The sequence below is a fragment of the Belonocnema kinseyi genome, chromosome 2 (assembly GCF_010883055.1).
Source record: "Belonocnema kinseyi isolate 2016_QV_RU_SX_M_011 chromosome 2, B_treatae_v1, whole genome shotgun sequence".
Taxonomy (NCBI): Eukaryota; Metazoa; Arthropoda; class Insecta; order Hymenoptera; family Cynipidae; genus Belonocnema; species Belonocnema kinseyi.
The window spans coordinates 116,056,694-116,070,036 of NC_046658.1; the positions used below are offsets into that span (position 1 = coordinate 116,056,694).

Consider the following 13,343-nt stretch of genomic DNA (forward strand, 5'->3'; position numbering starts at 1 on the left):
CCATGGATTTAGCTGAAAGTTTGTAAATTAAATAAATGTTAAATATGCAATTAAACGAGGATGCTGCTTGTTTAAGTTGCTTGTAAGCAGCAAATATGTTAAAATGTCATGACTCATACTTCGAATAAAAAATTTTGTATTGTGTAACCAAATAAAAAATAAAATTTGACGGTTTTTGGTAACTTCAAAAATTTTACATGAAAAAACCCTTGTAGTTCTTATTATTATTGTGATCGTCTGTGAGGGGAAGGGGGGAGGGGGGGTTTAATTGGACATATACTCCATATATAGGCGCTGTAATATAACTATAATATTAAATCGTTATCTCTGCATCTCTTACTGAACTTATTCACACGTTTTTGGGTACACGTTTACAAATTTAGCACAGGGTTAAACGAAAAATAGACTAACGGCGAAAATTCTTTCCCCCCTCCAAATGTTGAAACCCTTTTCTGATCCATACAGAATCAGAGGCAGATCCCCCCCCCCCCCAATTGCATTCCAAATCAGAAAAAAGAAAATCCCTTATTTGAAATAATTTTTTAAGGTTTCCGTAAATGCTACGGGGGATTATGGAGGCCTGTAGACAATTATCTAACGAACAACTTCATTTATCAGACGTATGAGCACCTGAAAACAACCCTTAAAACCAAAATTGTCAATTCTTCACAAAATCGACCTTCTAAGCACTGTATTCTCATTTTTTTTTAATTAAAAGTATTTACTTTAGTCTAGTTTATTAATATTGTTTAATTAGATTATAATTGTTTAGGCTCATTCTATTTGTTTAAAACAGTTTCTTTTTCTAAAAATTAGCCTAAGTTACAGTTTATTGTCGTTAATAACATAAATTTATTTTAAAATCTTTTTTAATTCTGTAAGCAATACGTTGTTATTTATTTTCAAAATCATTTAATTTGCGTAAACAATAACACAAGTTTACACAGTTTTATACCCAATCAGTTAAAAGCAATTTTTAAGGTAACTTTGGGCGGTGAATGTAAAAGCCATTTTTCTATGTTTTAACGAAGAATCATTACTTTATTTCATAAAATACCAAAAACTAGAAATGAAGTGTGGTGGAACTGCGTCGTTTATATTTTCTGAGATCCGCGTCACGTATAAGAGACCTACAATAATTGCTTAACGAACCCTAATCCCAAAAACCTTTGTAATTTTTCTCAATACATTGTAAATCTTGATGTAGTCGTTCTCCTTGCTCGCCGCTGGTTTTACTGAAGTTGTCGGGGAAGAAATCCAGATGAGAATAAGGAAAATGAATTTTTAACGACATTCGGACACCTATTTTGCAGTAATTCTTCAATAAATTTGCAACAATCCGTTTATAGTCGTTACTTTTTCTATTGTTATGACTTTGCCCTTTTTTGAAACGATATATTCGCCGCGAATATAACAAAAATACTCAGCACGTACTTAGCACGACTATTTTGGTATTTTTTACAATCATTTATCGATTTAGAACCATAAAAAGGCAATTGAAACATGCAGGGTATTGACGCAATCAGCTGTTTAGTCGTTGTGAGTCCGCAGTACTACCAACATAAGATCTAAGAAATCTGACCTGATGGCGGGAAACGAGCTACAGATTTCAATTCAGCGCACGAAAATGCTCAAAAAAACACTTTTGTCTTCTCGGGTACAAACGTTGACCGAAATTTGTAAACCTGTATCATTCTTCCACAAAATTTGTAATTTCTTCTTCCAAATTAAAATAAATTTAAATAAATTTTTTAGACCAATGGAATTCGATAACATAATTAAAAATTAACAAACAAATTTAATAAATTGAGTATTCTAATAATACGGCAGGCTCAATCGGTAACATCAAAATCTGTAAGGCTTGGTGGACTGCAGAGCATTGTTTAGATTGGAGTTTGACTAAAGTTAATTCATTTCGGCGAAATTAAGTAAAAAATCGTGATATAGCTTTGCTTTTAAGAAAGAAAAGTAATTTATTTCATTATCGTTGGCAATTTGGAAAATGTGCGCTTAGGCAATCCACCACGAAAAATTATAATTTGCATTAATTAACGTTATAACCTCAATTGCCGGCGACTTATGTCATAATACTTTTCGATAATAAGTCATTTTAAGTAGTTTCATATCAAATCAAGTTATATCAAAGAGAATTTAAAATATTTTAAAAGACTTTAAGTGATCTTCGGATTTCTCAAGAGATTTTTAACGATTTCAAAAAATTTGAAAGGATTTTAAAAGAATGCAGAAAAATTGAACGATTTTCAAGGAATTTAAAAAAAATTTAAGAATCCAAAAAAGTTTAAAGAGTTGCAAAAAATTTATCAAACTTTAAGGCACTTTAAATGATTTCGAAGAATGTCAAGCGAGTTACTAAAAAGTTATTTAAAAAGATTTTAATGAATTTGAAGAGATTTCAATTCATATAATTTTTTAGTATTTAAGGGAATTTAAGAAAATTCAAAGGATTCTAATTAACTGTACTCAATTTCGAAAATTTTAAATGATTTTAAAGAAGTTAAAGGAATTTCGAAAAAAATCGGAGGATCTAAAGGATTTTCAAACAAAAACTAAAGAATTTCAGAAAATCAAGTGATTTTAAGGAATTACTAGGGACTTGGCGGAATCTTAAAGCCTCTTTTTAAAGGATTTAAAAATAATCAAAAAATAGTTTTAAAAGATTTAATGATTTACAAGAGATTCTTTAAGATTTTACGACAGTTTTAGTGATTTTAAAGAAAGTCAAGCGAGTTATTTAAAAGTTATTAAAACAGATGTAATGAATTTTTGGAGATTTCACGGTTTTTAAAGAAATTGATTGATTCAAGGAATTTCAAGAGGTTTTAAAGAGTCTAAGAAAATTTAAAGGATCTTGGATATAAAGATTGGAATAAATTTTAGTGAATTTTTAAATATTTTTAATTATTTCAAAGAAGTTGTAGGGAATTCACAAAAATTCAGAGGACTTTAAGGATTAAACAAGAAATCTTACAAGATTTCTAAGAATTCATGTGATTTCAAGGAATTATTAGGGACTTGGCGGAATCTTCAAGTTTCTTTTTAAAGGATTTAAAACTAATTCAAAAATCATTCAAAAAGGTTGAAGGATTTAGAAGTTATTTTGTAAGAGTTTAAGACAGTTTTAGAGGTCTTAAAGAATTTCAATGAAGTTTTTGAAAAGTTACTAAAAAAGATTTTAATGAATCTGAAACAGTTCAAAGATTTTAAGTATTATTAAGAGATTTAAAGGAAATTAAGAAAATGTAAAAGATTTTACGAGATTTGAATTAATTTAAGTCAATGTCGAGAAACTTAGGAAGATTTCAAATGATTGTAAAGAAGTTGCAGAGATTTCAAAAAAGAAATCGGAAGAGTTTAAGGATTATCAAGAAATCTTACAGGATTTCTAAGAGTTCAAGTGATTTTCAGAAATCGCTACGGAATTGACGGGATTTTAAAGTTTAGTTTTAAAGGATTAAAAAATATTCCCATAAGTTTTAGTTACTTTCAATAATGTTAAGCAATTAATTTAAAAGTTATTTGCAAAAATTCAAAGATTCTAAGGATTGTCAAGAGATTTAAAGGAATTTAAGAATATTTGAAAGATTTTACGTGATTAAAATTAATTTTAGTCAATTTCGAGATACTTAAAAAGATTTGAGATGATTGCAAAGAATTTAACGGCATTTAAAAAAAGTCGGAGAAGTTTAAGGATTTTCAAGAAGTCTTATATGATTTCTAAGAAGGATCACAGTCTTTGATCATTTTTGTTTTTCTCAAAGTGCAAGAATAATCTCTTGATATTTTTAAAAAATACACTTTAACGAAGTACCAAAATTCAAAAATTTTGACCGCCAACTATCCCAACGGTGCAACCTAACCTCAATTACGGCACATTATATTTTTTCTTGATAGATTGTCCAAATCGCAAACTTGAACAATTGCTAACAATAATTAAAGAAATGGCTTTTCTATCTGAGAAGCAAAGCCACATCACGATTTTTCACTTACTTTCGTCTACAAACATTCATTTTAGTCAAACTCCTATGTAATCAATTCTTTTCAATCCACCAAGTGGTATGGCCTTATAGATTTCGACGTTACCGACTGAGTATGACGTAATTTTAGAATACTCAATACTCCACTAGACCAATAGTAATAATTTGTAGACAAAAAAAGAAATTTTGAACAAAACTTATTCGAACAAATTCTATTTGCTTCAATAATTGAGAATTAATTAAACAATGTTGATCAATATTCCAATATACCAATATAGAACATTTTTAGCAAAAAATACGAGAATTTCATGTTTAAAATGTCGATTTAATGAAAAATTGACTTTTTGGCTTTAGGGGTAGTTTTCAGGGACTCGCGGTGGTGTGTTCGGGGTGTTAAACCCATATGTCTGATACGTGAAATCTTTTTTTCGATAATTCTCTAAAAGTCTCTATAATTCCCCATCACATTTTCCCAAGCCCTAAAAATTTATTCCAAAAACTGAAAAGAGTAATTTTTCTCCATGTATTGTATATGGGAAACTTGAAGTCGAAACCGGCACCTATTAAGATCAAAATTTAATAAATTAATCAATTTCGAAAGATAAACTAATTTCACTTCGAATTTTGAAATTACAATAATAGGGCTAAGGTGCCAAGATACTATGCTCTCTCTCTTACCCTAACATAAACATTTTGAAGAACGGTTGCAGTCTTAATAAACGCTAAAAACAGATGATACGTAAGTCTATATTCTACCATTTTTCGAACGTTTCAGATTGGAAAACAATTTTGAATATCAAAAAGCTTTACTCAATTTTTTAGGTTATTTTTAGGGTTTCATAGCACCGGACAGAAATGGTTATAGTTTCTGTCGGGTGTCCGTCCGCCATCGTACATTGTAAGATGGCACTTCCTTTTGTACATCGCACAAGAAGATGTGAGGGGAATTTCTAGCTCACAACACAAAGAACTCGAGGAAATTAGGAAAGTGGAACCAGGGGAACTGATGGTTAATGAGTGGGTAGAGAAAGTGAGGAGAGGAGAACTTAGATGAAAAAAAAGTTTAGGAAGGGAGAAGAATCCGCCAGACGATTAACTTGACTAATTTAAAAAAATACAATTTTAATAAGTTTTTTTAATAGCAAAAGAAAACTAGTAACATTAAGTAGTAGAAGAAGCGATACCGTCTGTACATACCTTAGCAATTAGCGCAGAGTAAGAAGGGGCGCAAATATACAAGAAATTACTTGATAATATTTAAAAATGTTGAATCTCAATTAAAATATTACTATATGCCCCATTTTATACGTTGAAATTATTTAAGTATTGACCTGCGGCGATGTTTTTTTCGAGAGGGGTCGGGGACTAAAAATTATTAACTCGGTGCGAGTGCGCATTAATGAATAGATACGGAATAACGTTGCTTAATTTAATTTGAACCGGTTCTTTTTTTTTTTTTTGATGACAATGATCAAATTGATTTTAATGAAAATAACCTTAAACAAATTTTTCTTTGATAATGTTTTTATTTTAAACAATATCAGATTCTTTACAAAAGGTCCAAATAAGAAATATGATCAAAATTTACAAAGCAAAGCGTAATCGTGGACCCTCTGATTATTCAAAAAAACGCTTACTGCTCATCTTCAGATGCGTCTGGTTTGACCGGAGTTGTTCCAATTTGTCCCGACTTTTCAGTTTTTCCAGGTGTTTTAGTTTTTCCTGGTTGTCCTGCTTTTCCAAGTTGCTGTGATTGTGCAGGTTGATCTGATTCTACTGGGTTTCCCGCTTTTGGTGGTTGATCTGGTTCAACTGGGTTTTCTGATTGTTCTGGTTGTTCGGGTACTACTGGTTTTCCTGATTTTCCTGATTTTGGCAGTTGTGTTTTACCTGGTTGTACTAAGTTACTAGATTGTGCTGGTTGATCTGCTTTAACTGCGTTTCCTGATTCTTCTGGTTGTGCTGGTACTACTGGTTTTCCTGATTTTCCTGACTTTGGCAGTTGTGCTGGTTGATCTGGTTGTACTGAATTTCCAGATTTTGCTGGTTGATTTGGTTCAACTGGGTTCTCTGATTGTTCTGGTTGTTCTGGTTCTACTGGTTTTCCGGATTTTTCTGGTTTTCCTGGCTGTCCATATTTTCCTGATTTTGGCAGTTGTGCTGGTTGATCTGGTTTTACTAAGTTTCCAGATTGTGCTGGTTGATCTGGTTCCACTGGGTTTCCTGATTGTTCTGGTTGTTGTGGTACTTGTGGCTTACCTATTTTTTCTGGATTTCCTTTTTGTCCTGATTTTCCAGATTTTGGTGATTGTGCTGGTTGATCTGGCTGTATTGGGGTTCCTTCTTGATCTGGCTCTACTGGCTTTCCTGGTTGTTCTGGTTCTACTGGCTTTGCTGGTTTTCCTGGTTGTACTGGTTTTTCTGGTTTGTCAGATGGTCCCTGATTTCCATGGTGTACTTTATGGCCGTGGTGTCCATGGTGTTTATTGTGTCCATGATGTCCATGGTGTTTACGTTTAGGTTTTGTGTGTTTATGTTTATTTTCATGATTTTTAGGGACAGCGTTTTCAGATTGGACAGGCTTTTTCAATGGTCCTGGTTTTCCAGATTGTTCATCCTTCTTTGCATCGCTGGCAGGATTATCAGCCAGAGAATCGTCAATTGGCTTTTTCACTTGTTTAGTCTGTTTAGGATCGCTGGCAGAATCATCAGCCAAAGAATCGTCAATTGGCTTTCTCACTTGTTTAGTCTGTTTAGGATCGCTGGCAGGAGCAGTGGTAAGAGAATCGCCACTTGGCTTTTTCAATTGATCAGCCTGTTTAGCATCGCTGGGAAGATCATCAGTAGAAGCATTTTCAATTGGCTGTGATAAAGACCCAGGATTTTTCAATTGTTGAGCTTTCTTAGGATCGATTGGCAGACCATTAGTAGCAGGGTCGTCAATTGGTAACGATGAACCTAATTCTACAACAGACGAAAAGAATTTTATTAATCTACCAGGTGAAAAGACAATTCAAAGAGAAATAATACATTACACAAGAAAAATAAGCTTCTGCAACTTCACTTCACTGTTTCAGACTTTAGAATAGGCCACAAAATTATAAATATTTCATAAAATGTTTATTATAAGGTTCAAAATAATGTTTGAAAGATTAAAAGATTCCGCGAAATATTTAATGACTCTCGGCATATGTTTTCGCTATTGCAAGAGTCATGGAATGATTCGCGGACTTTTTGAATCTTTTAATCTTCTTAACGTTGTTTAAAATTCTTAAAATTGTATGGCCTATCTCAAAGTCTTAGATATTTCAATTTCAAAAATTTCTTTTCGTTAATATCAAAGTTGTGCTTCTTTGCAAAAAATTATTATTTGAAAATTTTTCAGTCGTGAGAAATTGAGCTATTCAATGCTTCTGTACAAACTACAAAAACATGTACTATATAAAAACCCTCGTCAAGAAAGCACTTAACAGTACAATCAGCATAATTTTGTACAGGAAAATTTTTTTCAATAATTTTAAAACAATTATAACTTTAAAATCCATTGCGCTGGAAAAATTATAAAAACTTTAGAAATGTATCAGAAACAAAAATTGTGTGAGCACTTGGAGAGAATATTATTAGAAAAAAGAGAGAAAATCTCACAAAGTTTATATTTTTTTCTTTTTAATACATTATTGAGGTTTATATAATCCTTGCAACTCCGTACACCATTAAAGTTACCTTTCTTTAAATATTACTTGGCATATTATGATTTCATCAACTGTGTTGGTGTGATTTTTACTTGAAGGAGATTTTGCGTCTTAGGTCTTCTTGAGATTTAACTTTTATTTAACGAATATTTTTATAAAACCGAATACTTTCATCAAGTAAGAAAAATATTTAACGTGCAATTTAAGAGTTTGTGATCCAATTTTATACTGAAATGTGAATAATTATGCCAGGATATAGAAAACAATAATAGATGAGTTTTTATAAACATCATCTTAACATACGAGAAATATTAGAAACATTTTAAAAAATTAGTAAGTCTCAGAAATGTTTATGAAGTAAATCCATGATATGAATTTTCAAGTAAGGTTGATATTTTGATAATGGGATGAAAAATTCCTTCGATAATTTATTTTATGATACTTACCAACAAGGATCGCAGAGGCAAAGAGCACAGCAGCAAGGAAGAACTTCATTTTCTCAAATCAGAGAAAACTGAATTTTCTAGAATTACGATGAAACTGATGAATTTTAGAAGAATTCTGGCCAATATATATACTAATCGCTATCTGATTATTAACAATGTTATATTCTACGCAGAATTAGAATCATCCGATGGAAGGAGATAAATTATTACACTCATATATCTGTCTTACATAAGACTTAAAACTTTCCATCTTACGTACTTGTGTAGTATAATTTGACAACATGAGTGACGCGCATGCCTTTAATCTATCTGAATTGTACGCACGGACGAATTATATATTATTGACAGCTTCTGTTATTACGAAATTTTCCTGAAGATGTGCTTGTCACACAGCGTACGGAAATATCTTTACAATTGTCGAGAACCGAAAAAGATGGAATAGACTCATAAAATAATTTGATTTGTATGAAACTTTTTTTCTCAGAGTTTTTTGAGTCTCTGATTTTCAGTCATTTTTTTAAAGATAAAAAAATTCGTTTCTATATGGTGGGAAGAAACACTCTACTTTATTGAAAATTATTTCATATTACTTAACATTGTACCAGTAATGTTGAAAGAAATAAAAACATATTTCATTAATATTCTCTGCCTTTATTTATTAATTACTTAGTATACATTAATATATGTATTGCGGTGGGAATTTTGCACTCTTATTTATAGTACAAGACTATATTTTTGTAGGCAAAATAAAGTAGAAATGGAAGCCGTTTTAAACCCTTAAAGGACAGATCCGAAAAGAGACGTCCAGATATTTTTGGCTGAAAAAAAATCATTATTGATGTTTAAGTAATATCAAATAGGAAAAAACTATTTACAAAGCATCAGTGATAAAATAACTATTCGGAAAAAATACTTGAAAAAGAATTTAGACAATCGGAAAAAAGAAAAACACACGGGTCACAGTGACCCTAAGGTCCTTTAAGTATTGAATGAATAAAAGTTTAAAGGATCAATAAATGAAAATGAATCAAATGTTGAAATTGGGAATCTTAATTGCATAGTCTATTTCGTGATCTAAAAAATTATTTTTAATTGAACGAGATTACTGGAAATGGAAAGTGTGCAAAAAAAAAACTTTAATGACAAAGACTTCATTTTGTAACACTTCTCAGCTGATTGGAACGATAAGTAATTAGAATTGTGAAACTTTTAAAGATGCTACACCACCACTACTGACGCAATATATAGACAAGTCATTGCTTCAACATACAAAAATTTAAATTATATTTGCCCGAATCATTTTCTGGTATTGTTGTGCAACAGTTAGTCACTCTTTGCAAAAAGACTGTATTTTACCATTTTTTTCATGATGGTGGTTTGTAAGCTCATATCTAGACCTCAAACTATGTATAAAAAATTTAAGGAACGTCAGATATGCATTCCGTATTTCTAAGGGGTAGTTCGAAAAAGTTGAAAACTAGTTTAATATCACTAACTCATATTTTGACTTCGAAAACATCATATTTAATTATTCCTGACCTAAAATATTTTAAGTGTATGAAAAAGGCATATTATAAATTTCTTATTCTCGGCAGAGAGTGATTTGTTCATTTATGATGCTCAACATAAATTTATTGCATTATCTTAATTCATGTATCATTCGAAAACAATAATAACAAATAAAGCTTCTTAGCGTTTAAAATTATTTTGACTTCAAACATAAAATTTACAGATTTTCGGTCTCTTCTGGTACTGAGCATAATATTTAACAGTGCGACATTCTGTCAATCACACTGCCAACTGAAAGTGTGGATAAATTAACATTTTTCAAAATTTCCCAACTGATGTCATCTGTAATACAATTTCTATATTTGAATAAATTGAATCGTCAAAAATTGTGTACAAAACTGCGTTGAATGGCCACTATTTTAAATGTTTTAGATCATTCTGCAGGAAAATATTTATAAAAAATATGATTTTAGCTAATTTTTTTCAAAACGTAAATTTGACATTTTTTGTTAGTTTCGTGATAAGTTATGTAACAGAATGACAGCATGGTATAGACAAGATAAACTTTTTTGATAGTAAATGTGTTATGTTATTCTGGCTTACTAATAAATTTCCAAGGAAACATGTCTGCTGTGTATTGCAGATATTTAGTTTTATGTCAGTTTTATTGCAAGCTAGGTCACAGAAACTCCACGAGGAATCAAAAAGGGTGTTTTTTAGAAACGGTGTTGTGTTATTTTATTCTTGCTAACAAATTTCCAAGAAAATAACTTTTTCGGTTTCTAGAATTTTAAGATTTTTTTTTTGTTTGTTACAAGAAACGTAACACAAATTCTGGAAGGAATTGAAAAGGGTGATTTTTTTATCAAAAACACGTATTTTGCATTTCAAATCTTGTTGAGAATTTCTGAAGATAAAAAGTTTTCTCGGTTCCGCAAGCGTTGTATTTTTTGTTAATTTCATTACGAGTACCTTAAAGCTACCCTTCAACCAAAAATGTCATTTCTTCATGAAATTGACCTTTTGAGCACTGTATTCTTGTATTTTTTAAAATTAAAATGATTTAAATTGTTCTAGTGGAATATTGATCGATATTGGTTATTTAATTTTCAAATATTTAAAGATATGGATTTTTTTAATCAGTTTTTTTTTTCATAAGTTCGTTGTTTTTACTAAAAATTATCTCTATTAGCTTAATGGAATATTTATTGAAATTGATTAAATAATTTAAAATTATTTACACAAATGGAATTTATTAAAATAATTTGTGTTTAAACAATTTTTTTTTTTTATTATAAATGGTTACTTTTTCTTTAGTGGATTTTTGTTAACATTGCTGAATTAATTTGTGTCCATTCGTTGTAATTACCTTTATTTCCAAAATTATTTTTTTTTAAATTATTACTCTTGGTCAAGTTGAATATTTATGAATATTGGTTCATTAGTTTTTAATTATTCAAAAAAATTTCATTTGTTTAAAAAATGTTTTTTTCAATTTTTCTAACTGGCAGCTTATTTTATTTCAAAATATTTTCCTAATATATTAACAATAAATTATAATTTTTTGCAACATCCTTTAATTTGTTTAAACAATAATTTTTCCCTTAAATTTATAAATTTTTTGGAAAACCTAAATAATTTTAAACAATTTTTTCAGACAAATGGAATTTGTTTAAAGGACTAACAATTAATAAAACAATGTTGATGCATATTTCACTAAAAATATTGATCATGTTCAAGAAAAAAGATTTTGAAAATAAGTTACACAAACTTTATTTGTTTAAATAATTGAAAATTAATAAACCAATGCTAATAAATATTCCAATAGTAATAATTTTTAGGGAAAAAACGAATTTAAAAAAATATATTTAAACAAATTGCCATGCATTTTTAAATGACTCCAATGTATATGCTAATTATTCATTGCAATGAAGTATGTATTCAAGATAAAATACATTCACTTAGGATTTTGGCATGCCAATACTAGGGCTAAGATTCCAAGAATTACTGTTTTTGCCCTAACTTAAACATTTTAAAGAACGGTTGCTGCCTTAACAAACGCTAATAAGATATAATACATAAGTCGACATTCTGCCATTTTTTCAAAACCTATGATTGAAAAACAGTTTTAAATATTAAGGAGGGATGTAAAGGGAAAGGTGAAATGTATGAAAGGGGGATGCTTGAACAACCTTTGTGCGACTTAAAAGGCTACAACACCCTTTTTTGTAGCCGTCAGAGGACTAATTCGACTAATTTAAAAAAATAAAATTTTAATAATTTTTCAAATAGCAGAAAAAAACTAGTACCATTGAGCAGTTGCTGAAACGATATCGTCGGTACATACCTTCGCATTTAGTGCGAACTAGAAAGGGGCGCAAATATACAACAAATTACCTAACAATATTTATAAATGTTGAAATTCAAATTAAAATATTACTATTTATTCCATTTTCTACATTGAAATTATTCAAGTTTTTGTATACGGTGCTGTTTTTTCGAGAGGGGAGCGGGATTAAATTTATCTGTTCAGTGCGAGTGCGCATTAATGAATAGATACGGAATAACATTGCTTAATGTAATTTTAACCTATTCTTCTTCCTGGATGACGATGATCAAATTAATTTCAATGGTAATAACCTTAAACAAATTGTGCGTGGATAATGTTTTTATTTTCAACAATATCAGATTCTTTACAAAAGTTCCAAATAAGAAATATGATTAAAATTTACAAAGTAAAGCCTAATCGTGGAACCTTTCCTAATTGGAATAAGCGCTTACTGCAAATTTCCAGTTGATTCTGGTTTGAACGGAGTTGTTTCAATTTTTTCAGACTTTTCAATGTTTCCAGGTTTTTTAGTTTGTAGTGTTTTTCCTGGTTTTTGCGATTTTTCTGGTTCATCTGGTTCTGCTAGGTTTCCTGCTTGTGGTGCTTGATCTGGTTCAGCTGGGTTTCCTGATTGTACTTGTTGTTCTGGTACTACTGGGTTTCCTGATTGTTCTGGTTGTTCTGGTTCTACGGGTTTTCCTGATTTTCCTGGTTTTCCTGGTTGTGCAAATTTTCCTGATTTTGGTAATTTTGCTGGTTGATCTGGCCGTACTAAATTTCCTGGTTGTGCTGATTGATCTGGTTCAACAGGGTTTTCTGATTGTTCTGGTTGTTCTGGTACTACGGGTTTTTCTGATTTTGCTGGTTTTCCTGGTTTTCCTGGTTTCCAAGATTTTTCTGATTTTGGTAATTGTACTGGTTGATCTGGTTGTACTGAGTTTCCTGGTTGTGCCGATTGATCTGGTTCAACTGGGTTTCCTGATTGTTCTTGTTGTTCTGGTACTACGGGTTTTCCTGATTTTCCTGGTTGCCCAGATTTGCCTGATTTTGGTAATTGTGCTGGTTGATCTGGTTGTACTGAGTTTCCTGGTTGTGCCGATTGATCTGGTTCAACTGAGTTTCCTGATTGTTCTTGTTGTTCTGGTACTACGGGTTTTCCTGATTTTCCTGGTTTTCCTGGTTGCCCAGATTTGCCTGATTTTGGTAATTGTGCTGGTTGATCTGGTTGTACTGGGTTTCCTGGATATGCCGATTGATCTGGTTCAACTGCGTTTCCTGATTGTTCTTGTTGTTCTGGTACTACGGGTTTTCCTGATTTTCCTGATTTTCCTGGTTGCCCAGATTTTCCTGATTTTGGTAATTGTGCTGGTTG

General features: G+C 30.9%; 2 protein-coding genes across 2 annotated transcripts in view; both read right to left on the bottom strand.

Annotated features, from left to right (window-relative positions):
• Positions 1-5,501: 5,501 nt before the first annotated feature.
• LOC117167656 (accumulation-associated protein-like) lies at positions 5,502-8,271 on the bottom strand. The gene is made up of 2 exons (XM_033352745.1): positions 8,134-8,271; positions 5,502-6,959 (listed from the first exon to the last, which is right to left on the bottom strand). The coding sequence occupies exons 1-2, from the start codon at positions 8,180-8,182 to the stop codon at positions 5,629-5,631; spliced, it is 1,380 nt and encodes a 459-aa protein (XP_033208636.1). The 5' UTR covers positions 8,183-8,271; the 3' UTR covers positions 5,502-5,628.
• Positions 8,272-12,419: 4,148 nt separating this feature from the next.
• Positions 12,420-13,343, bottom strand: part of LOC117182954 (glutenin, high molecular weight subunit PW212-like) — a 2,708-nt gene continuing 1,784 nt past the window's right edge. Inside the window, exon 3 of the mRNA XM_033376071.1 lies at positions 12,420-13,336. Within this exon, the coding sequence (XP_033231962.1) occupies positions 12,420-13,336 (917 nt within the window). The remainder of the gene's footprint in view (positions 13,337-13,343) is intronic.

Excerpts from the sequence above, each read along its gene's own strand:
- LOC117167656 (XM_033352745.1), bottom strand. The coding sequence starts at position 8,182 with ATGAAGTTCTTCCTTGCTGCTGTGCTCTTTGCCTCTGCGATCCTTGTT. Across the intron at positions 6,960-8,133 it reads TGCCTCTGCGATCCTTGTTG|AATTAGGTTCATCGTTACCA; the intron begins GTAAGTATCATA and ends CGTCTGTTGTAG.